At 45.5% G+C, this 27,990-nt stretch overlaps 2 protein-coding genes across 5 annotated transcripts; one reads left to right on the top strand and one right to left on the bottom strand.

Moving 5' to 3' along the window:
* The first annotated feature begins 223 nt into the window (after window positions 1–223).
* On the top strand, window positions 224–17,630 carry CPT2 (carnitine palmitoyltransferase 2). Of its 2 annotated transcripts, none has more exons than XM_001148628.8 (5): window positions 224–557; window positions 4,181–4,261; window positions 5,780–5,886; window positions 13,457–14,761; window positions 16,698–17,630. In XM_001148628.8, exons 1-5 carry the CDS (start codon window positions 406–408, stop codon window positions 17,027–17,029), a joined length of 1,977 nt encoding a protein of 658 aa, XP_001148628.1. In that variant the 5' UTR covers window positions 224–405; the 3' UTR covers window positions 17,030–17,630. The 2 variants fall into 2 exon arrangements, with proteins under 2 accessions (XP_001148628.1, XP_009456287.1); XM_009458012.5 differs by having other exon boundaries at window positions 235–557; window positions 13,457–14,811.
* On the bottom strand, window positions 17,532–27,482 carry CZIB (CXXC motif containing zinc binding protein). Of its 3 annotated transcripts, XM_513414.9 has the most exons (8): window positions 24,008–27,482; window positions 23,699–23,782; window positions 22,298–22,354; window positions 21,846–21,927; window positions 21,604–21,635; window positions 20,215–20,292; window positions 19,424–19,489; window positions 17,532–18,169 (listed from the first exon to the last, which is right to left on the bottom strand). In XM_513414.9, the coding sequence occupies exons 1-8, from the start codon at window positions 24,179–24,181 to the stop codon at window positions 18,092–18,094; spliced, it is 651 nt and encodes a 216-aa protein (XP_513414.8). In that variant the 5' UTR covers window positions 24,182–27,482; the 3' UTR covers window positions 17,532–18,091. The 3 variants fall into 3 exon arrangements, with proteins under 3 accessions (XP_513414.8, XP_016774052.4, XP_063658344.1); XM_016918563.4 differs by lacking the exon at window positions 22,298–22,354; XM_063802274.1 differs by lacking the exons at window positions 23,699–23,782; window positions 24,008–27,482 and adding an exon at window positions 23,408–23,526.
* Window positions 27,483–27,990: the final 508 nt, after the last annotated feature.

Genomic DNA, 27,990 nt, shown 5'->3' with positions numbered 1-27,990 from the left:
TGGATCAAATTTTGGGTTATCAGATTCCAATCACGTTTCTTAGCTTTTCTTTTTTTCTCCAACTCCAGTTTCTGTCTTGCTCCAAAAAAGGGGAAGGAGCGGCTGCGGCGCTCGGTTTCCCGCCTCCTAGGGAAGGGAAGGGAGACGAGCAGCGCGGAGGCTGGGGCCCCCTTCCGGGCGGGGCCTAGTAGTGGGCGGGGCCTGTCAGTGAGCGGCCCCTGCCCGGAAGGAGCCAGTCCGGGGCGGAGCCGACGGCCTTACAGGGGCCGGAAGTGGCCTGCGGGCGGAGAAGTGCCCCAGGAGTCCTGACGCAGTGTCTTGGGCGCTAAAGGCGGCGGCGGCCTTGTGTTTAGACTCCAGAACTCCCCACTTGCCGCGTTCTCGCCGCCGCAGGCTCCCGGGACGATGGTGCCCCGCCTGCTGCTGCGCGCCTGGCCCTGGGGCCCCGCGGTTGGTCCGGGAGCCCCCAGTCGGCCCCTCAGCGCCGGCTCCGGGCCCGGCCAGTACCTGCAGCGCAGCATCGTGCCCACCATGCACTACCAGGACAGCCTGCCCAGGTGAGCCCGGCCTCCGGGTCCCCGCCGCCCGCCGCCGTCCCAGGATCGGCCCCAACCTGACTGCAGTCACTCATGAGTCTTCTAGTGAACCCGTTTCCGCCCCCAAGCCCCTACCATGGAGGCTGCCACAGCCCCTTATCTGGAAGTCTTGGGACTTTTCAGAATCTCCTAGCACAGGAACCTCAGAACCCTCAAATTCTCTTCCAGAACCCCTCGATGCTATCTCAGATTCTCCATCTTGAACGCTTCTCAGATTCCCTCTCCTTTAACCTAACTTCCAGCCAGCTATCCTGAGTCCTCTTCTCCCTGAAAAATGCCAGACCTGCATATTTCCAGCGCCGCTGTAATCCCTCGACTATGGTGTCTCCTGAAGTACTTTAATGACTGCCTCACATTCCTACCCGGAATATGGGTAGGCTGATTCCTAATACATCATGGTTACCATTCCTTAACTTCTCCCAGCACCGCCTTCACCCCTGTCACTCAGGACCCTCAGCCCCACCTCCCATTTCTCCAGTACTCTGTTCTTTCACCCCTCCATGAGCCCCCACAAGCACAGCCCTCAAGTGTTCACCCTTGTCCTCAACTGACCCTCCCCCATGTTTTTAAATCTTTAATCTCCTAAATCCAGTGTTCACCCGGAAACCTTTCACTCTCTCCAAGCCCTCCTCAACAGGTTCCTCCCCTTAAAATATCCTTCCTCACCCACCCCCTTGTAAGTGCAGCTCACCCTCACAGAATTCTAGACACCACCCTCAGTACCCCATCCACACTCCATCATACTCAGATCCAGGGTCCACCCAAATTTCTCTTCTCCTCCTCACCACTGGCTACCCTGCCTTCGAAACACTTCACCCAGAATCGACTTCCCCTCTGAAAATAGCCCTAGTAAATCCTCTTCCCCTTCCCTCCCCCAGTACTTTCTTAAATCCAGCTTCCAGTTCTTCCAGCCTTCGAACTCCGCTTTCGTCTGAGTTGCCAGATCTCCTTCTTCAATATTAGAAATTTTCTTCACCCTCTAAACCAAACCTAAACTAACTTCTAACTTACTGAGTGAGTAACTCAGTTCCTGGAGCCAAGTTCAAAATTTGTCTCAAAGACCCTTCTCACCTTATTTCTCACCAAACTGCCCTCAGGGATTCCCCACACTCCAAGAGCTAGAGGCCAGGCTTCTTCTCCATGTGTGGAACATTGTGTCACAGGCCTCACCCGAGCTGCTGGGTTGTTTTTCTCTGCATCTGGGACCACTTAACCCAACGTCATCACTACATACCCTCACCCTCTCAGGAGGATCGAGTGATTCTTGTGAAATTACATTTTGTGCAAACATCTAAGACATGAAAATGAGATTATCTACACGTGGCAGGAGGGAGGAAGAAAAAGGGGCTTTGTGCCTGTGGCATAAGCCTGGTACATGCTTCCACCCTGTCAACCTGTGTGTATGAGCTGAGCCAGTATATGGGTGAAAGGTGAGGACTGACAGAACCTGTCTTCACTTGCCAAGTTCAGAGTCAGATGGTCACTGACTTTCAGGCAGGCCTGGGCCCCACCCAGGTTTAAGATCAGAGGGATTTTCTGCACTTTAGAATTGGAAAGCTGGAAAGAATATTCAAGATTATTTATTCCAACCCCATCCATAGCACAGTCTGTAGGAATCTGGAGGTACCAATTCAAACTCCAGTTCAAATAGTACCACTAGTCACCTACGCATAACCTTAAGCAACCAACCTCCCCCAGACCTCCATTACCTTATTTGTAAACTGGGAGTTAGATGAGAGATGAGATTCCTTCTCTCGCTCAGATTCTAGACTGGTAAAATGTATAATCTTTCACACTCACTCATTGATGTCACACTTGGTGAAAAGCCCTGACTTTGAGGTCTGGTAGAATGTAGTTGCAGATTCTGGATCTGCAAGTCTTTAGCTATAATTTTGGGCAATTCTGTTAACTTCACTGAGCCACAGTTTTATTTTGGTTTTTTTGAGACAGAGTCTCGCTCTGTTGCCCAGGCTGGAGTGCAGTGGCCCTATCTCAGCTCACTGCAACTTCTGCCTCCCGGGTTCAAAGGATCCTCCCGCCTCAGCCTCCCAAGTAGCTGGGATTACAAGCATGTGCCACCACACCCAGCTAATTTTTGTATTTTTAGTAGAGATGGAGTTTCACCATGTTGGCCAGGCTGGTCTCAATCTCCTGACCTCAAGTGATCTGCTCTTGGCCTCCCATCTGGGACCACAGGCATGCACCATCATGCCTGGCTGATTTTTTGTATCTTTTATAGAGACAGGGTTTCGCCATGTTGCCCAGGCTGGTCTTGAACTCCTGGACTCGAGCAGTCTGCCTGCCTCGGCCTCCCAAAGTGCTGGGATTACAGGTGTGAACCACCGTGCCCAGCTTCACTCCAGAAATTTTTAAGTAGGACTTTTTAAAATCAAATTGCCATTGTCTCTAATCTAGAATTTTGTTTAAAAGGAAGAAGGTAAACTTTCATGAATATTCCTACTGTAATAAAACTAAATCTTAAACATATGTAGGCAACTGGAATTATGAGGTAGCTGAGATAGTATTTGGAATTTTTCTGAGTAAGTCAGTGAATGTAAGGGGATCTATGGTGTTAAAGTGTTGTAAATCGGTACTTAGTGCAGTCTAAGTCCATAATGGCAGTAAATAATTGATTTATTTTTGTCATATTATGGATAAACATGCATTACAAATAAACTGATGAACCACAGTATATCTTATATTAGGCTTTTAAACTGCTTTATGTATCATGTTTCAGTTTTCCTAAATGACTGATACATTTCAGTATTTTGCATATCAGTGTTAATTTTGAGTTGGTAGAGGCAACCTAACAAACTCTTGATTGTTTTGCTATTAGGGGATATTTCCTTCAATAAAACCAATGAATTGAAAGAGAAAATACACCTCACTTTACTGTCCATGTGTTTTCATTTCACAATAAGCCAGTAACTTCATCACCATAGCCATCTTTGGGAATCACTAGTAGACAGAATGATAAGTAGGCAAATTGCTGTTCCTGTTATTTAAGCACAGGGACTATTTGGTTCTTCCTAATGGCGTTCCTGGTATCTGGGCATGGCTTACTGGTCGATTCCTACCTTTCAGTGACTGTAGCCCCCATATATGGCTGGCCCTTGGACAGATCTGTGTTTCACTCTTATATAATTATTTGTTGTAAAATGCAGAAGAAAATTTAAAAAATAGAACCTTTTCATTTTATCCTAGGGGAGAAAAATGCAGTTGTTCAAACTAAGGGTAGAATTAAATCAGGGCCAATACAGTGTTTGCACAGGTGTTATCATTGTGACCAGAAAACAGGAATGCTTGGGGCAGCTTCTGCTTCCCCATTTTGAATCTATTATTGTTATTTAAAATAATTATATTTGTATTTTACTTAAAGATTTAGTTGTTATTTTACTTAAAAGTAGAGTTACCATTGATATACTTGGCATTAGTAAACCCATTGATTCTGATTTGTCAGTCACTTCTGATTATTGGTTTTGGGGGAGGAAATTAATGATCTAGTAATCAGTTCATTAGCTTGTAAAGCTAATTAACCTCTTCCATATACTGTCAGCCTTACACTGACCCTGCTTTCTCCCCAGGCTGCCTATTCCCAAACTTGAAGACACCATTAAGAGATACCTCAGTGCACAGAAGCCTCTCTTGGATGATGGCCAGTTCAGGTAAACACTGAGAACCTTGGGTGAGCATAGTTGGGGTGGTTCAAGACAGGCTGGCAAGTAGTGGTGGACTTCAGGGAATGTCTGTGACGTGGCTGGGTCTCCAGGAACCCAGAACCTAGTTGTACATCTGCAAGTTCAGGAAATAGATTTTCATTCATGAAGGACTGACCAAGCCCCGAGAGTTCCTCTAAACAGGCTCAACAGGAGATAGTTTATAAGCCAGAATGCCAAATGTGTACTTTCCCTTAGCAGGTGTACCTGGGAGGCTCGCTGGTCCTGGTCATTTATAGAGAGCATGTACCCTTGGAAGGGAGGTCCATTGAGGAGACCATACAGCAGACCAGAAGTCTGCATTGTGAGCATGTTTATTGAGTTGGATAGCATGCCTCCAAAATTTATGCCCTTTTTCATGAAATTTAGTATATGATCTTATTTGGAATTAGGGTTGTGGCAGATGTAATTAGTTAAGATGAGGTCCTACTGGAGTAGTGTGGGTCCTTAATTAAATATGACTGGTGTCCTTGTAAGAAGACACAGAGACAGCCGTGTGAGGACACAGGCAGAGATTGTGTCCTCTGCCTGTGTCAACAAGCCAAGGCATGCCAGGGATTGTTGGCAACACCAGAATCTAAGAGAAAGCCATGCAACAGATTCTTCCCCAGTCTTCAGAGAAGATATAGTCCTACTGACACCTGGATTTTGTCCTTAAAGCTTCCAGAACTGTGAGAGAATAAATTTCTGTTGTTTTCAGCCACCCAGTTTGTGGTGTTTTGTTATAGCAGTCCTAGGAAGCAAATACAGCATGGAATTGGAAAATAATATCAAATATTGTCAAAAAGTGGATTGCATTAAGCTCTTATAGCCTAGTGTAGTACTCTTTTTCCATAATGGAAATTTTTCTGTACAGGTAACTGGCATTGTTGTTGGAATCACAGAACTCTTCACTGGACAGTGATGGAGAAGCAGATGAATTATCCATAATCTAGGCCTCTGTTTTCAAATATTTGTTATTAGTCATTTAAAGTTCCTCTTGATATGGTAATAGCTACCAGTTATTGAGTATTATGTTTTAGGATATTCTAAATCCTTAGCTTTATAAATATTTTTAATCTTGTAAAGTGGTATTATTATCCATTTTACACATCAAGAAACCGAGACTCAGATCAAGTAACTTATCCAAGATCACACAGTTTGAAAAGCAACAGAGCTAGGATTCAGACTTAACTTCTGTTGACTCCAGAGCTTGTGTCCTTTTCTCCATGCCAAACTGCCTCCTAGGATATGGATTATTTTGTGAGATGTTGATTGATTTTCCTAATCATTCATTTTAAGAAGGTAGTCTAGATTATCAATTTTAGACTGATTCCTGTTCTGGTTAGAGGTACTTTCTGATCTCATTCCAGGTTTTAGGGCTATGCTGTTGGGGACCCAAAACTCTATTATGAGTTCCTCGCCATGAACCTAAAAATCATGTATTCCCTACCATGGTTTGATTTTGTCTTTTCTTGAATGTTTTAGGAAAACAGAACAATTTTGCAAGAGTTTTGAAAATGGGATTGGAAAAGAACTGCACGAGCAGCTGGTTGCTCTGGACAAACAGAATAAACATACAAGCTACATTTCGGGTAGGTAGGCTGGGCTGTGGGTATGATTTCTCCCAGAGCCCTCCATAATGAAAAGTAAGGCATATTCTCTCCTGTTTTGGTCTCAGAGATATTTTTGGTGAGACCAGCAAATGAAGTAACGTCTCATCCTCCCTTCCTGAGGTAAATTAAGGCTGAGTGTGTTCCTCCTCTACTGAGGTGTTGACTTGAGCCCATGCTCAAGAATGATGGCCAGCCTTCTCTGTAGATGGGATTGAGGCAGAACCTAATCAATGGTCCTGTCTGAAAAGGATGCAGGATTAAGTCCTATGTCCTATATCATTCTGGGTCCTTCACTGTCAGACAGAACTGTCCTCTCCAGCCTCTTCTCTCACCACCCACCCTGACATACTTCCTGCTAAACTCCTCATTGCTCCCTGAACCCTTAGTCTTTCATTCTTTTGTGCCTTTATCCATGCTGTTCCCACTACCATTTTTTTGCCTGGCAAATTCTTCTTTTAAGATCCAAGGAGGATGGTTTTCTGTGAAACCTTCTCAGTCCTTTTTCCTTTCCAGAGTTGGTTGCTTCCACCTCTGTTCCTACAGCACTTCTTTTAATTTAGTTTATATATTTACCAAGGTTATACATGCATATAGTTTAAAGAATCAGACAGTTCTATAAGGCTTGTTAGGAAAAAGAGCAACTTCCTCATCATCTTATTTCCCACTTCTCACTTTCAGCTCCTAAATCTTTTGTTATATACCCCCGTATCTCTAAATTAGATACTTACATTACTGCATCTTGATTTTTTTGCTTTAGTCATTAGCTATTGACATCTCACTGTAGAAGATTAGAATTCAGCAGTACTTTACATCCCACCACATATGTGGGATGTGTATACACATACTTCCTATCCCCTTATTTTCACAGCATAGGGATTTGTAATTTTGGATAACTCAGTATCTAGTTTTATGCCATTATGATCATAGAAACACTATTGTCAGCTGACTCATGTAGCATATTGGGATTGTTTTTCCTTTCCAGTACAAACTTTTTGTTTTCTCTGAAGTTAATAATTGTTCCATCCTTTCTCTTGTTTAGTTTTCTATATGCTTACTAATTTACCCCCAGACTCTTCCCAAGCTGTCTGAATCTCCTCTCAATACATGAAAGCAGATTGGACATTCTATCCCTTTTGGTCTTCTTGACAAAACTTCTTCCAGAACTTGCGACATGCTGTAGTCTGGATTTGTGAACCTCTTGGCCTACTGTGAAGCTGCTCTCCTGTGCTCTTTCACCATCAGCTGGGGCATCTATCATCTTTCTCTCATGTTGGGACTTGTGTTTCTTGTCTTTCATATTTTCTTATTTCTTGGCTTTTTCTTTTCTTTTTTTTTTTTTTTTAAATCAGAGCACATATTCCCTGTACTATCTGGAAACAGAATATGGGAAGCAAAAATTTTAAAATGGCCCTTATACTTCATTGATAATTTGTTTGGCTGGGTTTGAAATCATTTTCCCACAGAATTTTGGAGGCTTTGCTCCATTGTCTTTTAGCATCCAGTGTTGCTGTTGGTAAATCTAATGTTATTCTGAGACTTAATCTTTTGACTACTTCTTCTCTCTGCCTTTGGAAGCTTTTTAGAATTTTCTCTTTGTCCCCAGTGTTTTGAAATTTCAGGTAATGTGTTTTAGTATGTGTTGGGCCACTCTGTGAGTCCTTTGAATCTGGAATCTCATCCTTCAGGTCTGGGATATTTTCTTGTTTTATTTCTTTGGATTTCTTCCTCTCCATTTTTTTTCTCTGTTTTTTCTTTGTGGAACTCTATTATTATTCAGGTGTAGAATTTCTGGGTCTCATCCTCTAATTTTCTTTTCTCTCACATTTTTCATCTCTTACTCTTTTTGTTACATTTTCTTGGGAGACTTACTTAATTTTAATCTCTCAACCTGTTTTTAAAACTCCTGCTTTCCTATTTTTTACTTCCACAAGCTCTTTTTTCTTCTTATGGTGTTCTTTTTAAAAATAGTTTATCTCTGATAATTTTTTTTTAAGATCTCTCTTCATAGTCTGTTGCCTCCAAGTTGCTTTTCTCCTGTTTGCTTTGCCCTTTTCTTTCTTCAGATGCTTCATAATCCTGTGTTGTCTTCGATATGAGTGAGATATTAAAAAGCTCTTGGAAGCTATGTGGATGGGGGTGAGGCTTGTCAGTTACAGGCTTTGCTCTAATGTGATTGATATGGTTTGGCTCTATGTCCCCACCCAAATCTCATCTTGAATTGTAATCCCCACGTGTTGAAGGAGGGACCTGGAGGGAGGTGATTGGATCATGGGGGCAGTTTTCCCCATGCTGTTCTCATGATAGTGAGTGGTTTCTCACGAGCTCTGATAGTTAAAAAGTGTTCAGCAGTTCCCTCACTTGTTTGCTTTCTCTCCTGCTGCCACATAAGATGTGCCTTGCTTCCCCTTCACCTTGCGCTGTGATTGTAAGTTTCCTGAGGCCTCCCCAGCCACAAGGAACTGTCAGTCAATTAGACCTCTTTTCTTTATAAATTACCCAGTCTCAGGTAGTTCTTTATAGCAGTGTGAAAATGGACTAATATAGAAAACTGGTACCAGGAGGGGGGCATTGTTACAAAGATACCTGAAAATGTGGAAACAACTTTGGAACTGTTTAATAGGCAGAGGTTGGAACAGTTTGGAGGGGTCAGAAGAAGACAGGAAGATGTCAGACAGTTTGGAACTTCTTAGAGAGTTGAATGGTTTTGACCAAAATGCTGATAGAGATATGGACAATGAAGTCCAGGCTGAGGTGGTCTCAGATGGAGATAAGGAACTTATTGGGAACTGGAGCAAAGGTCACTCTACTGTGCTTTAGCAGAGAGACTGGTGGCATTTTGTCCCTGTCCTAGAGATCTGCAGAACTTTGAACTTGAGAGGGGTGATTTAGGGTGTCTGACAGAAGAAACTTCTAAGCAACAAAGCATTCAAGATGGCTTTTTCTGAAAGCATATGGTCATATGCATTCACAGAGAGATGATGTGAAAGTGGGACTTATGTTTAAAAGGGAAGCAGAGCATAAAAGTTTGGACAATTTGCAGCCTGACCATGCAGTAGAAAAGAAAAACCCATTTTCTGGGGAGAAATTCAAGCCACAAGCTGCAGAAATTTGCATAAGTAATGAGAAGCCAAATGTTAATAGCCAAGACAATGGGGAAAATGTCTTGAGGGCATTTCAGAGATCTTTACAGTAGCCCCTCCCAGCATAGGCCCAGAGGCCTAAGAGGGAAAAATGGTTTCCTGGGCCCTGCTGCTCTGTGCAGCCTCAGGACATGGTGCCCTGTGTCCCAGGCACTCCAGCTCCAGCCATGGCTAAAGGGGGCCAAGGCACAGCTCTGGCCATTGCTTCAAAGGGTGCAAGCCCCAAGCACTGGAGGCTTCCCCATGGTGTTGGGCATGCAGGTATGCAGAAAACAAGAGTTGAGGTTTGAAAACCTCCTCCGGCCAGGTGCGGTGGCTCACGCCTGTAATCCCAGCACTTTGGGAGGCCAAGGCGGGTGGATCACGAGGTCGGGAGATCGAGACCATCCTGGCTAACATGGTGAAACCCTGTCTGTATTAAAAATACAAAAAAAATTAGCCGGGTGTGGTGGCGTGCACCTGTGTCCCAGCTGCTGGGGAGGCTGAGGCAGGAGAATGGCGTGAACCCAGGAGGCAGAGCTTGCAGTGAGCCAAGATAGCACCACTGCACTCCAGTCTGGGTGACAGAGCAAGACTCCATTTCAAAAAAAAAAAAGACAACCTCCTCCTACATTTCAGAGGCTATATGGAAACACCTGGATGTCCAGGCAGAAGTCTGCTGCAGGGGTGAAGCCCTCATGGAGATCCTCTACTAGGGCAATGCAGATGGGAAATATGGGGTTAGAGCCCCCACACAGAGTTCCCAATGGGGAGCCTAGTGGAACTGTGAGAAGAGGGCCACTGCCCTTCAGACCCCAGAATGGTAGATCCACCGACAGTTTGCACCATGTGCCTGGAAAAGCCACAGGCATTCAATGCCAGCCTGTAAAAGCAACCATGGGGCTGTACTCTGCAGAGCCACAGGGGCAGGGCTACCAAAGGCCTTGGGAGCCCACTTCTTACATCAGCATGCCCTGGATGTGAGACATGGAGTCAAAGATTATTTTGGAGCTTTAAGATTTAATGGCTGCCCTGCTGGATTTCAGGCTTGCGTGGGGCCTGTAGCCCCTCTGTTTTGGCCAATTTCTCCCTTTTGGAATGGGAGCATTTACCCAATGCTTGTAACACCAGTGTATCTTGAAAATAACTAATTTGTTTTTGATTTTACAGACTCATAGGCAGAAGGAACTTGCCTTTACTCAGATGAGACTTTGGCTTGTAATTTTGAGTTAATGCTGGAATGAGTTAAGACTCTGGGGCACTGTTGGGAAGACATGGTTGTGTTTTGAAATGTTAGAAGTACATGAAATTTGGGAGAGGCCAGGGCAGAATGATGTGGTTTGGCTCTGTGTCTCCAACCAAATCTGATCTTGAATTGTAATAATCCCCAAGTGTCAAGGGAGGGACCTAGTGGGAGGTGATTGGATCATGGGGTAGTTTCCCCCATGCTTTTCTTGTGATAGTGAGTTCTCATGAGATCTGATGGTTTAAAAGTGTTTGGCAGTTCCTACTCCTCGCTTGTTCTCTCTCCTGCTGCTGTGTAAGATGTGCCTTGCTTCCCCTTTGCCTTCCACCATGATTGTAAGTTTCCTAAGGCCTTCCCAGCCATGCGGAACTAAGTCAGTTAAGCTTCTCTTCTTTATAAATTATCCAGTCTCAGGTAGTTCTTTATAGCAGTGTGAAAACAGACTAATACAGTGATCCAGCTAAACTGCTTCCCTGGGTTGCCCCTAATGGTAGTGTAGTTGGGTTAGCTTCCCTAGGGAGGCTTTTCCAGTAAACTGCCAAAAGGTTGCTAGTGTTGTAGAAGGTAGGGTAAGTAAGGGAAGAAGGTTTGAGATCTCAACTGTGATTCAGGTCTCCCAGTTTTATTTTATTTATTTATTTTTTGAGACAGAGTCTCACTTTGTCACCCAGGCTGGAGTGCAGTGGTACAATCTCAGCTCACTGCAACCTCAGCCTCCTGGGTTCAAGTGATTCTCCTGCCTCAGCCTTCTGAGTAGCTGGGACTACAGGCACGTGCCACCACACCTGGCTAATTTTTTATATTTTTAGCGGAGATGGTGTTTCACCATGTTAGCCAGGATGGTCTTGATCTCCTGACCTCATGATACACCCACCTTGCCCTCCCAAATTGCTGGGATTACCAGCATGAGCCACTGCACCCAGCCCCCAGTTTTATTATCTCCAGAGAGTAAAACTTAAGTCTTCTACCGGAGTGAGGAGGGAATCTCAGGTTGTGGTAGTGGTGATATAATTGAATAGTCCTTCAACCAGATGTATCTAGGTTGCCAATTACTGAGCCCTCTGGGGGTTCTGCTGTGCAAATCATGATTTCTTGGCTTTCTCTCCTGCCAATTTAGGATTGGCTTTCTTGAGTCGGCTTTAGTCATTACCAGTTGCATAAGTGCTTTCCAGCTTCCAGTATTTGTTTTCTCGTCTCCCATTCTCTTGGCCTGACTGGTTTATGTCTCTTTGAAATTCTTTTGCTAAAGGGGGGTCAGAGGCATGAATTTATGTCTTCTTTCATCAAATATATCTTATCCACCAGTACTTTTCTCTCACCATTTTAGTGCATTGCGTTATGTTTTAATTATTTGCCTCCTTCACCAGAGTTTTTCAGAATCAAAGACCATGTCCTATTCCTCTCTAAATCCCCTGGACCAAGGCCTGGCACAGCACTGATTCTCAAGGGATGGAATGAGTGGATGGACCAACAAATGAGTAACAGAGAAATCTGCATCTATTAATCCTTTTCCCAGTGCTATACATATGAACATTATTTGCCTGAATGAAAGATAGTCCTTATTTATAGAGTTTATTCATGTTTACTAATCCCAGCAGGAACTTTCCCTGACATATTTTCTGATAAAATATTGCTTCTGGAATTTTTACAGGTAAAACATCTATAGGAACTCAGAGGGCTAGTCTGAGTGATCCATGCACTGATATTTATAATAGCTTTTTTAGTACTTTCTAAACAGGGAGTGTACAAATGTACACTGTACATAGAAGGACAATGAAGACGTTTCCCCCCTTATCGGGGAGCAATCAAGTATGATTGTTGCCCCTGAAAGGAGATGAAGCAAGAGAAACCTAAAGAGATGGGGTGGGAATTAACTATTCTGTTCCAGCATGAATGCAAGTGGAGTGTTACCATATTTTATTCCTTTAAACCAAGAAAGGAAACAGAAGAGGAAGAAAAAGCAATTAATAAACATTAGGAAAATGCAAACCAAATCTGCAATGCTATACTACTTTACACCTACCAGAATATCTCCATGCCACAAGACATGTAACAAGTGCTGCTGAGGATGTGGAAAAATTGGAACCCTCATAGACAGCTCGTGGGAATGGTGCAGCCACTTTGGAAAACATCCTGGCAGTTCCTCAAAGGTTAAACAGAGACTTACCATGTGATAGTAGTTCCACTCCTAGCTATGTCCATACAAAAACATGTATAAGAATGTTCATAACAACATAATTCTTAATAGCTAGGTGCAGTGGCTCACACCTGTAATCCCAGCACTTTAAGAGGCTGAGGTGAGAGGATTACTTGAGGCCAGGAGCTTGAAACCAGCCTGAGCAACATAATAAGACCCCATCTCTACCAAAAATAAAAAAATTAGCCAGGCTGGTGGTGTGCATCTGTAGTCCTAGCTACTTGGGAGGCTGAGGTGGGAGGATCGCTTGAGCCCAGGGTTCAAGGCTGCAGTGAGCCATGATCATACCACTGCAATCCAGCCTGGATGACAGAAATCCTGTGTCTCTTAAAAAAAAAAGAAAGGCAATATAATTCATAATAAAGAGTGGAAACAGTTCAAATGTCCATTACCTGATGAGTGGATAAACAAAATATAGTATATCCATATAATGGAACATTGTTCAGCGCTAAGAAGAAATGAAGAACTTAAATGCTACAACATGGATGAACCTTAAAAACATTATTAGGAGGCCGAGGCGGGTGGATCACCTGAGGTCAGGAGTTTGAGACCAGCCTGCCCAACATGGTGAAACCCTGTCTCTACTAAAAATCCAAAAATTATCTGGGCATGGTGGAGGACGCCTGTAATCCCAGCTACTCAGGAGGCTGAGGCAGGAGAATCGCTTCAATCTGGGAGGCGGAGGTTGCAGTGAGCTGAGATTGCAGCACTGTTCTCCAGCCTGGGCGACAGGAGCGAGGCTCCGTCCCAAAAAAACAAAACAAAAACATTATTGTAAGTGATAGAAGCTAGATGCAAAACACCATATATTGTATGACCCCATTTGTATGTCTTGAATTATTGCAGAGCAAAAACATTCAGGGAATTCTTCTCTCTGGAGGTTGATGCCATTTCCTTTGCCTATGCTTGAATTTTTTTTCTTCTTCAAATTTTATTTTTAGGGACAGCATTATCATTTTATGTTATTTTTTTCTTTTTATTTTTTAGGACCCTGGTTTGATATGTACCTATCTGCTCGAGACTCCGTTGTTCTGAACTTTAATCCATTTATGGCTTTCAATCCTGACCCAAAATCTGAGTATAATGACCAGCTCACCCGGGCAACCAACATGACTGTTTCTGCCATCCGGTTTCTGAAGACACTCCGGGCTGGCCTTCTGGAGCCAGAAGTGTTCCACTTGAACCCTGCAAAAAGTGACACTATCACCTTCAAGAGACTCATACGCTTTGTGCCTTCCTCTCTGTCCTGGTATGGGGCCTACCTGGTCAATGCGTATCCCCTGGATATGTCCCAGTATTTTCGGCTTTTCAACTCAACTCGTTTACCCAAACCCAGTCGGGATGAACTCTTCACTGATGACAAGGCCAGACACCTCCTGGTCCTAAGGAAAGGAAATTTTTATATCTTTGATGTCCTGGATCAAGATGGGAACATTGTGAGCCCCTTGGAAATCCAGGCACATCTGAAGTACATTCTCTCAGACAGCAGCCCCGCCCCCGAGTTTCCCCTGGCATACCTGACCAGTGAGAACCGAGACACCTGGGCAGAGCTCAGGCAGAAGCTGATGAGTAGTGGCAATGAGGAGAACCTGAGGAAAGTGGACTCGGCAGTGTTCTGCCTCTGCCTAGATGACTTCCCCATTAAGGACCTTGTCCACTTGTCCCACAATATGCTGCATGGGGATGGCACAAACCGCTGGTTTGATAAATCCTTTAACCTCATTATCGCCAAGGATGGCTCTACTGCCGTCCACTTTGAGCACTCTTGGGGTGATGGTGTGGCAGTGCTCAGATTTTTTAATGAAGTATTTAAAGACAGCACTCAGACCCCTGCCGTCACTCCACAGAGCCAGCCAGCTACCACTGACTCTACTGTCACGGTGCAGAAACTCAACTTCGAGCTGACTGATGCCTTAAAGACTGGCATCACAGCTGCTAAGGAAAAGTTTGATGCCACCATGAAAACCCTCACTATTGACTGCGTCCAGTTTCAGAGAGGAGGCAAAGAATTCCTGAAGAAGCAAAAGCTGAGCCCTGACGCAGTTGCCCAGCTGGCATTCCAGATGGCCTTCCTGCGGCAGTACGGGCAGACAGTGGCCACCTACGAGTCCTGTAGCACTGCCGCATTCAAGCACGGCCGCACTGAGACCATCCGCCCGGCCTCCATCTATACAAAGAGGTGCTCTGAGGCCTTTGTCAGGGAGCCCTCCAGGCACAGTGCTGGCGAGCTTCAGCAGATGATGGTTGAGTGCTCCAAGTACCATGGCCAGCTGACCAAAGAAGCAGCAATGGGTGAGGCAGGGGTGGGGAGCATGCCGTTGGGTCTTGTCCTCAGTGCTTGGGTAAGCAAGCCTAAATCATTCTACTCCAAATCTGATTTCTACCCGTTCACTAGGTTTAATCCATCGCCAACTCCCCAAATTTTTCTTTTCTACCCTAGCAGTCTGAACAGCCACACTAGCCACTAGGGATCAGAATGTTCTTGCCTCCTAAGCAGGGGTGGGGAAATGCATGTGTCTTTGTCCTCATTTAAGGTCACATTCAGCTGTGACGCATTAATTCTTTTTTTCATTTTTGGAGACAGAGTTTCCCTCCGTCCAGGCTGGAGTGCAATGGCGTGATCTCGGCTCACTGCAACCTCCGCCCCCAGGTTCAAGTGATTCTCCTGCCTCTGCCTCCCGAGTAGCTGGGATAATAGGCACCCGCCACTACACCTGGCTAGTTTTTGCATTTTTAGTAAAGAAGGGGTTTTGCCATTTTGGCCAGGCTGGTCTTGAACTCCTGACCTCAGGTGATCCACCCCTCTCAGCCTCCCAAAGTTCTAGGAATACAGGCGTGAGCCACCGCGCCTGGCCTTTTTTTTTTTTTTTTTGGAGACACGGTCTCATTCTGTCACCCAGGCTGGAGTACAGTGGTGCAATCATGGCTCACTGCAACCTCAACTTCCTTGGCTCAAACAATCCTCCTGCCTCAGCCTCCCAAATAGCTGGGACTATAGGCATGCACCACCATGCCCAGCTGATATTTTAATTTTTTTTTTTTTTTTTGAGATGGACTCTTGCTCTGTTGCCCAGGCTGGAGTGCAGTGGCACAATCTGAGCTCACTGCAACCTCTGCCTCCTGGGTTCAAGCGATTCTCCTGCCTCAGCCTCCTGAGTAGTTGGGACTACAGGCTTATGCCACCATGCCCAGCTAATTTTTATATTTTCAATAGAGACGGGGTTTCACTATGTTGGCCAGGTTGGTCTCAAACTCCTGACCTCATGATCTACCCGCCTCACCCTCCCAAAGTGCTGGGATTATAGGCGTAAGCCACCATGCCGGGCCTAATTTTTAAAATTTTTTGTAGAGATGAGGTCCCACTGTATTGCCCAAGGTGGTCTCAAACTCCTGGGCTCAAGCAATCCTCCTGCCTTGGCCTCCCAAAGCACTAGGATTATAGGCATGCACCACTGCACCCAGCCTTTTTCTATTACTGATTGGTTATCAGACTTACTTTTGAAAATTTAGGATTTCTAAACTTACGGCCCCACTAACTTCACCTCAGTTGTAATGTGTCTGCTCTCTGTAAACAGTTTATCTCAGAAGCTCTTCTCAATTGTCATCCGTCATTACCTTTTTTTGATAAAATTCAAGACCTGGAAAGGACCTGGAGGGTCATAGTTGTCCTTTCATGTTGCTATGAAGTGCTGGAAGTGAAAGGGACCTCCAAGACATTCTAATCTTCTCTTCCTCCATTTTATAGGGAGAAAACCAAGCCACTGACCCCGTTACACAGCCAGTTAGTAGTAAGACTGAGATTCGAACCCTGGTCAAACAGACTTTCCATTTTGTTCCACTGACTCAATCTTCTCTTTTACACTTGAATCAGACTTTTAGTTTTATCGTAGTTTTTGAGTCCATAGCTGTCTTCCTGTACTGTCTTGACTCTTTGACTAAACTGATTTCAAATCTTTAAAATTATGCTTTCCTTTTAGGCTCATTTTTAGCTCAGCTGTTGACAGCTATTTTTAAATGTAACATGACATAATATATTTCCTAAATAATTTAAAATAGTCTAGCTTGAGCTGCTCTGAAGGTTAGTCAGTTGGTGGTGTGCATAGAGGTAGAGCCTTCCCCCACTCTCAAGGATGCTGTGAGGGGTATTCCTACCATGTGGTGAGTTGGGAGGTTTTCCTGAGGTCCTTTTCCATCCTGAGACTCTGGTTTTCCATTTTGTTTCTCACAGGCCAGGGCTTTGACCGACACTTGTTTGCTCTGCGGCATCTGGCAGCAGCCAAAGGGATCATCTTGCCTGAGCTCTACCTGGACCCTGCATACGGGCAGATAAACCACAATGTCCTGTCCACGAGCACGCTGAGCAGCCCAGCAGTGAACCTTGGGGGCTTTGCCCCTGTGGTCTCTGATGGCTTTGGTGTTGGGTATGCTGTTCATGACAACTGGATAGGCTGCAATGTCTCTTCCTACCCAGGCCGCAATGCCCGGGAGTTTCTCCAATGTGTGGAGAAGGCCTTAGAAGACATGTTTGATGCCTTAGAAGGCAAATCCATCAAAAGTTAACTTCTGGGCAGATGAAAAGCTACCATCACTTCCTCATCATGAAAACTGGGAGGCCGGGCATGGTGGCTCATGCCTGTAATCCCAGCATTTTGAGAGGCTGAGGCGGGTGGATCACTTGAGGTCAGGAGTTTGAGACCAACCTGGCCAACATGGTGAAACCTTGTCTCTACTAAAAATACAAAAATTAGCTGGGTGTGGTGGCATGTGCCTATAATCCCAGCTACTTGGGAGGTTGAAGCAGAATTGCTTGAACCCAGGAGGTGGAGGTTGCAGTGAGCTGAGATCACACCACTGCACTCTGGCCTGGGCGACAGAGCGAGACTGTCTCAAAAAACGAAAAAGAAAAAAAAACTGGGGCCTGTGTAGCCAGTGGGTGCTATTCTGTGAAACTAATCATAAGCTGCCTAGGCAGCCAGCTACAGGCTTGAGCTTTAAATTCATGGTTTTAAAGCTAAACGTAATTTCCACGTGGGACTAGATCACAACTGAAGATAACAAGAGATTTAAGTTTTAAGGGCATTTAATCAGGAGGAAAGGTTTGGAAAACTAACTCAGGTGTATTTATTGTTTAAGCAGAAATAAAGTTTAATTTTTGCTTGAAGATGGTTCTTAATTTCTTTTAACCTAATTCCTAATCCTCACAAAGATCTTTCCAACAGCAAGTTCAGTAAGTTCAGCTAACAGTACATCACCATTGGCTTCTGGCTCATTGAGTGATGGTGGGATCGCGGTTTCATCTCTGTAAACTTGCCCTTGACTGGGGAGATACCATCTCCTTAAAAATACTCTTCATTTTCCTAAGGAGTGAACTGCTGCTGCACGAATTCTTATTTGTGGAGGGAGTAGCTGCCTCCTTACTTCACCTTCATGCACCAGTGCAGCATGAACAGGGGCTTTATTGATGGGGCTTGGGAAGCTGTAATAAAGTCCAGCATGCAGATTGTGAAGGTTTTGTATAGCCACCAGGAGACAAGGGTCAAAGGAACGAGCCTCTGTGGGGTTTGCTGCTTAGAGTACTTTGTCCTTTCTCAGTTCTTAAGGGCAACTGGGAAGGAAGAGGGATCAGCACTTCACAAACTGGTGGGTGACCTCATAGATTCCCACAGACTCCTGGGCCTTTTCATCATAGTCAGTCCAGTCCTGGGAAACAAAATGGCATTGTTAGCCTCACAACGCAGAATGCAGCCATGTGGAGAGCAGAAAACTGGGACTTAAAAGGCCCAGCTCAGGCTCTGACTCAAATAATCATGAACATGTATGACCCTGAACAGAGCCAGATAGCTCAGGCCTGAATTCTAGCTCTTTCAGTTGTATGACTGTGGGCAAATCACTTAACTTCTCTGAGTCCCTTCTCCGAGTCCTGTCTTCTATTTAAAAAACAAAAAAACAAAAAAAGGACAATGGAGTTCATATTGAATGTTGAAAGAATCAAATGAGGTAACACATTTAAAAGCACTCAGCAGCCGGGCGTGGTGGCTCATGCCTGTAATCCCAGCACTTTGGGAGGCCAAGGCAGGTGGATCATTTCAGGTCAGGGGTCCGAGACCATCCTGGCCAACAAGGTGAAACCCCGTCTCTACTAAAAATACAAAAAATAGCCAGGAATGGTGGCAGGCGCCTGTAATCCCAGCTACTTGGGAGGCTGAGGTAGGAGGATCACTTGAGCCCAGGAGGCAGAGGTTGCAGTGAGCTGACATTGCACCACTGCACTCCAGCCTGGGCGACAGAGTGAGATTGTCTCAAAAAATACACAAAATAAAATAAAAGCACTCAGCATAGTGAGTGCCTGGCACATCTAAGAGCTCAGTAGATGCTAGCTGCTGTTATTAGGTGCTGAGCAAATGAAATGAAGTTTTTGTCCTTCCTTCAAGGCTTGAGCACAAGGCTTTTCTATCTGCAGGGTAGTAATATGTCCAGTAATACAGACTATTTCTTGTTCTTCATGGTAGTTAGGTGCAGTAAAGCCACCACAAACACTGAATTAGGGAATACTGAATGAATACTCCCCGGGGAAATACAGGGTTAGGTTCCTATGAGCCTCTGGTCACATTTTCATCAACCAATCAATAATCTAGCTTTATGTGTTTCTGTTTAAAGATAACTTATTTAATATATATTGTTGATTCATGAACTCACAGCCAGCAGCACTATAGCTCATGCCTGAATAAAGCTTATCTAACACGTATTCTCTCTGTAAGGGGCATCATAGCTTTCTCATACGTAGGAACATTAGAAAGCACTTTAGCACTATACCTGTGGCCATTTCAACAGCAAAATCACTAACAAAAAGCACAAAAATACAAAGTTGGCTTTCCATTGATGAGCCTTGTCCACCAAAAAAATAATTCCCACCAGGTGCCCTACAGTACCTCCCAAAGCCCCCAAGTCTCATACCTTCTCCTGCAGATTAATGTCACTGAAGGCTGTCCCTGACTCCACACCTTCAGCAGCAAACCCAGCCTGCAGGGCACAAGAAGGTACCAGTTAGTCTTGGCAAAAGAAGGCATTGGGCTATAAGTAAGGGCCGGCCAGGCTGCTGGCTCTTCTCACACTTCTGGGATGGAGGACAGAGATGCAGTATGAGTACCTGTCTTAGAATAACTGCTGAGCTTCCAGGACCCGGCAGCTGCCTCAGAACTAGAGTGGTGGTTTCTCTGAATTACAGCCTTGGACCAGAAGGCAGCAGGGGCAGCGTAATCCCTTCCACTAGCCCTGGTTTGCTGAAGGCTCCTGGGCATGTTATTTCCCAGGTTGGACCTTAGTTATTGATAAAATGGGGATGAAGTATTTGCTCTTCTGCCTACCTCACAGATTTGTTGTGAGGTGAAACATGCACAAATAAAGGGGGATGAGCACCAGCTCAAGTCAGATAGATCTGGGTTGAAACTATAGCTCCACTGCTTACTGTGTGACCCTGAGCAAGTTGCAAAATCTCTTCAGTTCCTTCCTCATCTGAAGAACAGGATGAATAAATTCATAGGGTTACCATAAGAATTAAATGTGGTAACATGTAAAAATGATGGCATGGGTGCCCAAGCATACAGCAGCCACTTAAGGGACAATTATTACTACCGCTAGAAAGGAGAATGTCTAGTCCATGGTATCTGTAGGTAGCACAGTTCTGGCTGTCACTTCATCCATCCCCTCCCCAAAGACAAAGATTCCCCAGAAAGATACACACACACCTGCGGCTGGAAATCAACTGGTTCAAGGCCCCGGCACTCAAACTCCACTATTGTCTTGAAGTTCTCATTGTCTTCAGCCTAGAAAGGAAGTGTGTTGAGGAGGCAGGCCCAAATGAGCTCTCAGGATGACCCCATGGCCCCTCTCCTTCCTGCCAAATGGGCACTTACTGCCCCTGGAGGCCTAGTATGAGACCCAGGAAGAACTCATCCCCTTCTTAGAGGAAGCCTGCCTTGGGCACCTGCTCCCTATGAAGCTTTCTGTAGACAGCAGACATGGAGGCTGCAGAAGAGCGTGGATGCCGGGGTCAACCTGCCTGGATGTAAGGTAAGCTCTGCCTATCTTCCCCTCTGGGCCCAAGATTCCTAAACTGTCAAATAGAGCCGAGGAAACCTCTACAATTTTACTGTCAGATTTTGAAATGCATATAAAGTGCCCAGCACAGTGCTCAATAAATAGTAAATTATCAACACCAAAAATATGAACAAGAATGTTAAGCTCCAAAGTCTCTAGATCATCCAAACAGACCCAGTACACTTAACCATAGCCTTTTGCTGACCATCTGCCATGCAGTACGGGCAGAGGGCTGTCTTATAGCCTTTGAAATGGTTATGTATGTGGAGGGGGCACCTCTTGGGGGGCAGGTGGCCAGGAAATTCATGCCTACCTGACCTATGGGCTTAGGGACCACAAGTGCCATGCCCTACATTCAGTCTCATCCTGTCATTCACTGTAAAGTAATTTCCTGCACACTGACCACATCTCTGGCACTGGTAAGGCACTTCTCTGTTAGGGCCCTAGTTCGATTCTTGTTTTTTGTATTTTCCACTAGATTATTATGTACGTGAAGGCGAGTCCTCATTTAATTTCTCTTTAACTTCAGGACAAAGCCAAGAATTTGGCACAACTCAAGATACTTTAAATAAATACCAAATAAGGAATAGGTGAATACATGTAACTGGCTTTCTTTAAACAAACAGATCCAAAGCACACACTCCCTCCCTCACCTTTGGGCTAACTTGTTAACACTGATGATATAAAGGATGGGATGCACCAAACGACCTCCCCACCCATGGTTTCAGAGAAAGCTTGCTAGTCCCCTAAAATGAAGACAAGGCAAGTGCTCTCAGTGATGCAAACTGAACAGCTAGGTTGTGTGAGAGGTCCCCTGAGCTCTCACAGCCCAGCCCTCATAAGAAGGCACTGCAAGAGGCAATATACCAAGCACTCAGTGTACAGTGGATAAATGACTGAGTCAAAGAAGAACTAAGTTCATGAGTGAATGTCCTATGGCAGGTCACTCTGATGCAGGCATGACTCTAGAACCCAGACCTACTAACTCCAGTTAGGATTTAAGCCCACCATCCCTGCCACTACAGCAGCAAACTTACATTGTAAGGCTTGATGGTGCTGCTTAAAATCTCTGAAATAGAAAAGAGAACACAAAGTTGACTTGAGTCCATACCCTGGCCCCAGCCAGGTGCCCACATGTGGCCCTGAAAAAGATCACGCTGTACAGGTGTCGGCATCTTAGGCCTGACTCCACCCTCAGGTAACATGAGTCTACTTTCAGTCTGGTGCCAGGAAGCTGTGGGCCACCCTGGCAGAACTCAGTACGCACAGCCTGACCTACCGATGGAATTTTCTCTTGCACACAGCTTGCACTTCTGGACCATGGAAGCACTGCCACGGCCCCCCTTCAGTGCCACACTGTCCTGGCAAAAAGCAAACAGAACTTTCAGTCACATATGAATTAGATGTACAGTCCTGAGGAGATCGAGCCCACCATTTATTGTCCACTTAAAGAGACCAAGACCCAGAAAGGGTAACTTACTAGGACAAGACTCCTGGGAAGGCTTCCTGAGGAAAATAAAAAAAGGGCTTCCCCTTGATTTTGAACTCTGCCTCATACCTCAAAGATGCCTATTGAATCCAGTGCTGATCACACTGACACCTACCCTCCCAAACCACAAAAAGCAGGGAGCAAAGAACTGGAGAGATGAAGGCCAGTTTCCCCAAATCCCTGCCCAGAAGTGTATGTGTGTTTGTGAGTGTTTATGTTGGGGGTTGAGGGGGAACAGTTACCATCAGCCGGATGTACTGCCACTTGTCCGAAATCTCACCACAGTTGCCACATTTCATCTTTGGGGGAAAAAGAATGTTAGTAAAGCAGCTGGCTCTGCTGCACAGACACCAAGGAAAGGGTAAGAACAGTGGGAGGTGGGCAGGCTCATGATCTACCTTCTTGATGGCAATCTCACTTCATCCCTAACACCTGCCCCAACAAGGACAAAACTAGAACTATCTCTGGGCAAAGGATAGGTAAGGCTGTTTCCTATGCCGGCGTGCCCACCCTCCTCTATGAAGTGCTCAGTGTGGCCGGGGATTCAAGGCACCTGTGGTGCAGAAATGGCTTCAGCGGAGGAGAGGCGGGGGGGAATATGGAGAGATTTGTTAGAAGATACAAAATTACAGCTATATGGAAGGAATAAGTTCTAGTGTTCTATAGCACTGTAGGATGACTATAGCTGACAATAATATATAGTTTCAAATAGCTAGGATATTAAATGCTCCCAACACAAAGAAATGATACACGTTTGAGGTGAATATGCTAACTACCTTGATCTGATCACTATACATTACATTTATCGGAACATCACTATATACCCCATAAATATGTACAATTCTGTGTCAATTAAGAAAAAAAAAGAGAGAGAAATGGCCTCAGCAGGCCCCCGACCCACTCTGCTTGGTTAGCTTTATGTTCCCACAGGCCCTGTATGTCACTGGTATAAGCACTTATCACTGTATTGTTAACTCTATTTTTCTGTCTCCTTCACTCGATTCCGCTTCTTCAAAGCAAAGAACAGATTCTCCCAAGTAAGCCCTGGTATTCAGGCTTCAAAATCCTGGGAAACAAAAGTAGTCCGGGGGCAGCTTCCCGAAGAACAGGGCTTTTGAGAGGTACAGAAGGATGCTGGGATTTTGACCAGGAGTAAAACAGAGCAGAAGCTCTGGGATCTGGAAGAGTGAAGAGCCTCGAACTGCTGGGGAAGGGGAGGCCTCTGTAGACCATGCCACTAGGGTACCAGCTTTACCAGTGTGGGAGGGCTAAGGAAGGGTGGATTACGCACAAAATTAAACTATTTCACAATAAAGAAAACCAAATCAATAAACGAAAGGCGAACTATTCACCTTATTAAATAATCACAAGCGTCCCTTCAAGTAGCATTTCGTTTAGTGTCCATTTACAGACCACGAAATATTTAACACAGGGAAGAACTACAAAATGAAGCTTTCCAAGACTGCCAATTAGAGATAAACCAATACACTTTAATAGAAAGCAAACATAAAATTCTATCTAGGAAAACCCCGAACACTTAATGTGCCTGGTTAAATATTTTCTCATACTGCCGGAGAGAAGGCTCCGGTTCAGCACTGAGATCAGGACGGGCCTCCTCTCCCCGGGCCCCGCCCCGGCCGCACCTTCAGGTACCACCGGAAGTCCTCGCCCACGGGCCGGAGGTTGGTGATGTTCTCCAGCGTGGCTTTGAGTTGCAGCGCGATTTTCTGAGGGGGAGGGCCAGAGCGACTGCGTCAGCTGTGCCTGCGCAGCCCCACGCCTGCCCGACCCTCCCGCATTCCCAGCCGTGGGTGCCACAGGGAGACACTCCTTCTGCCTCCTGCTCCTTCAGCGCGCACCCACTCGCTTCATCTCCTCCTGGCGCGAGCTGTTGCCTCCCAGACCCTCGCCACCTCCCCTCCGTGTCCCCGCGGCGGGCGGCCTCCCCTCACCCCCATGGTAGCCCTCTCCGCCCGGTGCTGGCTGCTGCCGTTGCCGTTGCTTTCCGGCGCGTCGTAAAAGGCGGGTGCCGTCTGCGCACCCTCAGTAGGGCGGGGCCAGGGCCGGGCCGCGGGGCAGGGACTTCTGCGCGCGGCTGCTCGCCTGGCCCACTGGGCTTTTCGCATCTGGGGATCTGGGGCCAGTGGAGGTCAGCCAGGTCCGCGAGCAACCTGTGCTCAGGCCAGCGGAAGCCTGACTCCAGGATTCGGTGGTGCCACAGACAGCTACTGAACGCCAATTTTGTGCCTGCTTTAAGCGAACAGGACAGTTCCTGCCCCTCAGTTCTTTCCAGGCTCTTCACTACTCTGCCTGCCCTGGAACTTCTCAGATCACGTCAGCTCCCTCTGCCCAGGGGAAAAGCTACAAAAGGAAGAGTTCCAAGACTGCCAAATAAAGATAAACCAATACGCTTTAAAAAGTAGAATGTATTGGTTTATCAGATTTGGGGATGATGCCTTTCTTCAAACTGCCCTTTCCTGTTTCACCCAAGAGACCTGGTTTCTAGGCTCTTCTCCAGAGGTTGCCCTGTGTCCACATCCTTCTCACTGTGGTCCTTGCGACTGGACATTCCCCTTCAGCTGGCTCTTTTTTGGGAGCCCACCTGGCTTATCCTTCTCTCATAACGTTTATTGAACTTTATTTTACCTGGCCTCCTGTCCAGGCTACATCTGAGACCATGCAGGAGCTGTGGAGATTAACGGTAAAAGGAACAGCACATTCAAGACTCTTCTAGGAGGCGGGGCAAGATAGCCAAATAGAACCCTCCAGTGATCCTCCTCCTCCTCTTCCCTGGCAGGAACACCAAACTGAACAACTATCCACACAAGAAATCACCTTCATGAGAACCAAAACTCAGGTAGCAATCACAGTAGCTGGTTGTAACATCACATCAAGATATAAGGCAATGGCTGGGTGTGGTGGCTCACACCTGTAATCCCAGTGCTTTGGGAGGCTGAGGCGGGCAGACCACCTGAGGTCAGGAGTTTGAGACCTAGCTGGCCAACATAGTGAAACCCTGTCTCTACTAAAAATACAAAAATCAGCCGAGTATGGCAGTGCACACCTGTAGTCCCAGCTACTCCGGAGGCTAAGGCAGGAGAATTGTTTGAACCCGGGAGGTGGAGGTTGTAGTGAGCTGAGATCATGCCATTGCACTCTAGCCTGGGTGACAGAGTGAGACTCTATCTCATAAAAGAAGAAAAAAAAAGGGACAAGGCAATGAAGAGGGTAGGAAAGACAGTCTTGAATTGCTACCACCACCCCTCCCTCATCCTCTGGCAGCACCTGGCTGCCTGGCACAGAGAGAGAATCTGTGTGCTTATGGGACTTTGCATTGGAACTGAGTTTTGCCCTGTCACAGTGGAAAGCAACTCAGGGCAGAATTCAGCTAGCGCCCACAGAGGAAGCACTTAGAGAAACCCTAGCCAGAGAGGAATCATCCATCCCAGTGGTCAGGTTCTGGCGAGCCCCACCACCACTGGCTAAAGTGCTTCAGGGTCCTAAATAAATTCGAAAGGCAGTCTAGGCCACAAAGACTGCAATTCCTGGTGCTGTGCTGAGCTCAGGGCCCGTGGACTTGGGGTGCACACAGCCTAGTGAGATACCAGTTGGGGAGCCAAAGGAGTGTTTATGTCACCAGCCCCCCAACCCCAGGCAGCACAGCTCACAGCTCCAGGAGAGACTCCTTTCCCTTAGAGGAAAGGAGAGGGGAAAGTAAAGAGGACTTTGTCTTACAGCTTGGATACCATCCCAGCCACAGTAGAATAAAACACCACGCAGAGTCCTGAAGCCCCCTTGCCAGGCTCTATCTCCCAGATATTTCTAGAGCTACCATGGGCCAGAAGGGAACCCGCTGCTTTGAAGGAAAGGACCCAGTCCTGGCAGGATTCATCACCTGCTGACTAAAGAGCTGTTGGGCCTTGAATAAACATTAGTAATAGCCACAGTACTGGGTGAGGCCCAGTACTGTGCTGCCTTCAGGTGTGACCCAGTGCCTTCCCAGCAATGGTTGCCACAGGGAGAGACTCCTTCTGCTTAAGGAAAAGAGAGGAAAGAGTTAAAAAGGAGCTGGTCTTGCAACTTGGGTACCAGCTCAGCCACAGTAAAATAAAGCACCAAGTAGGTTTCTAAAGCCTGGACTCCATGCCCTAGCTCCTGGACAGCATTTCTAAACCCACCCTGGGCCGGAAGGGAACCTGCCACCCCAAAGGGTAAGACACAAGCCTTGCTGGATTCACCACCTGCTGACTAAAGAGCCTTTGGGCTTTGAATAAACATCAGCAATAACCAGGCAATAGTCACCATGGGCCTTGGGCAAGACCCACTACTGTGCTGGCTTCAGGTTTGACACAGCACAGTTCCAGCAGTGGTGGCCACAGGGGTGCTTGTGTCACTCCTCTCCCAACTCCAGGCAGCTCAGCATGGAGAGAGAGACTCCATTTATTTGGGAGAAAGTAAGGGAAGATAACAAGAGACTCTGCCTGGTAATCCAGGGAATTCTCTCTGATCTTACCCAAGACCATCAAGGCAGTACCTCTGAGTCTACAAGAGTCACAGCATCGCTGGGTTTGGGGTGCCCCCTAATGCAGTTACAGCTGCAGTGACCAAATATTTACATCACAACACTCATTTCCCTTTGAGTACTTGGAAAAGCCTTCTGAAGAAGGATGAGTACAAATAAGCCCAAACTGTGAAAATTACGATAAATACCTAATTATTCAATGCTCTGCATTGACCAACAGTCACAAACATCAATACCATCCAAGAAAACATGACCTAATCAAATGAACTAAATAAGGCACCAGTGACCAATCCCAGAGTGACAGAGATATGTGACCTTTCAGAGAATTCACTGTCACTGAGGAAGCTCAGCGAAATTCAAGATAGCACACAGAGAAGGAACTCAGAATCCTGCCAGATAAACTTAACAAAGAGATGGAAAAAGGAACTCAGAATCCTGCCAGATAAATTTGACAAAGAGATGGAAATAATTTTAAAAATTAAATAGAAATTCTGGAGCTGATAAATTCAACTGATACACCAAAGAATGCACCAGGGTCTCTAAACATGAGAACTGATCAAGCAGAAGAAAGAATTAGTGAGCTTGAAGGCAGGCTGTTTGAAAATACACAGAAGAATTGAAAGAAAAAATAACAAAAAAGGATGAAGTATGCCTACAATATCTAGACAATGGCCACAAATGGGCAAATCTAAGAGTTATTGGCCTTAAAGAGAAGGTAGAGAGAAATTAGGATAGAAAGTTTATTCAAAGGAAGAATAACGGAACTTTCCAAACCTAGAGAAATATATAAATATTCAAGTACAAGAAAGTTATAGAACACCAAGCAGATTTAACCCAAATAAGACTACCTCATGTCATTTAATAATCAAACTCCCAAAGGTCAAAGATAAAGAAAGGATCCTAAAAGCAGCAAGAAAAAAGAAACAAATAACACACAAAGAAGCTCCAATGGGTCTGGCAGCAGGCTTCTCTGTGGAAAGCTTACAGGCCAGGAGAGTGGCATGACATTTAAAGTACTGAAGAAAAAAACATTTATCCTAGAATAGTATATCCAGCAAAAATGTCCTTTAAACATGAAGGAAAAATAAAGATTTCCTAGACAAACAAAAGCTGAGGGATTTTGTCAACACACCAGACCTTTCCTTCAAGAAATGCTAAAGAGTGTTTTTCAGTCTGAAAGAAAAGGATGTTAAGCAATGAGAAATCGTCTGACGGCACAAAACTCATTGGGAATGGTAACTACACAGACAAATGCAAAAGATTTTAACACTAATTGTGTGTAAACTACTCATATATTGAGTAGCAAGACTAAAAGATGAAGCTATCAAAAATAATAACTTTTCAAAACATAGACAGTATAAGATATAAATAGGGGCCAGGCACGGTGGCTTATGCCCATAATCCCAGCACTTT

The sequence above is a fragment of the Pan troglodytes genome, chromosome 1 (assembly GCF_028858775.2).
Source record: "Pan troglodytes isolate AG18354 chromosome 1, NHGRI_mPanTro3-v2.0_pri, whole genome shotgun sequence".
Lineage (NCBI taxonomy): Eukaryota > Metazoa > Chordata > Mammalia > Primates > Hominidae > Pan > Pan troglodytes.
This window is presented reverse-complemented; position numbering and strand designations above follow the sequence as displayed.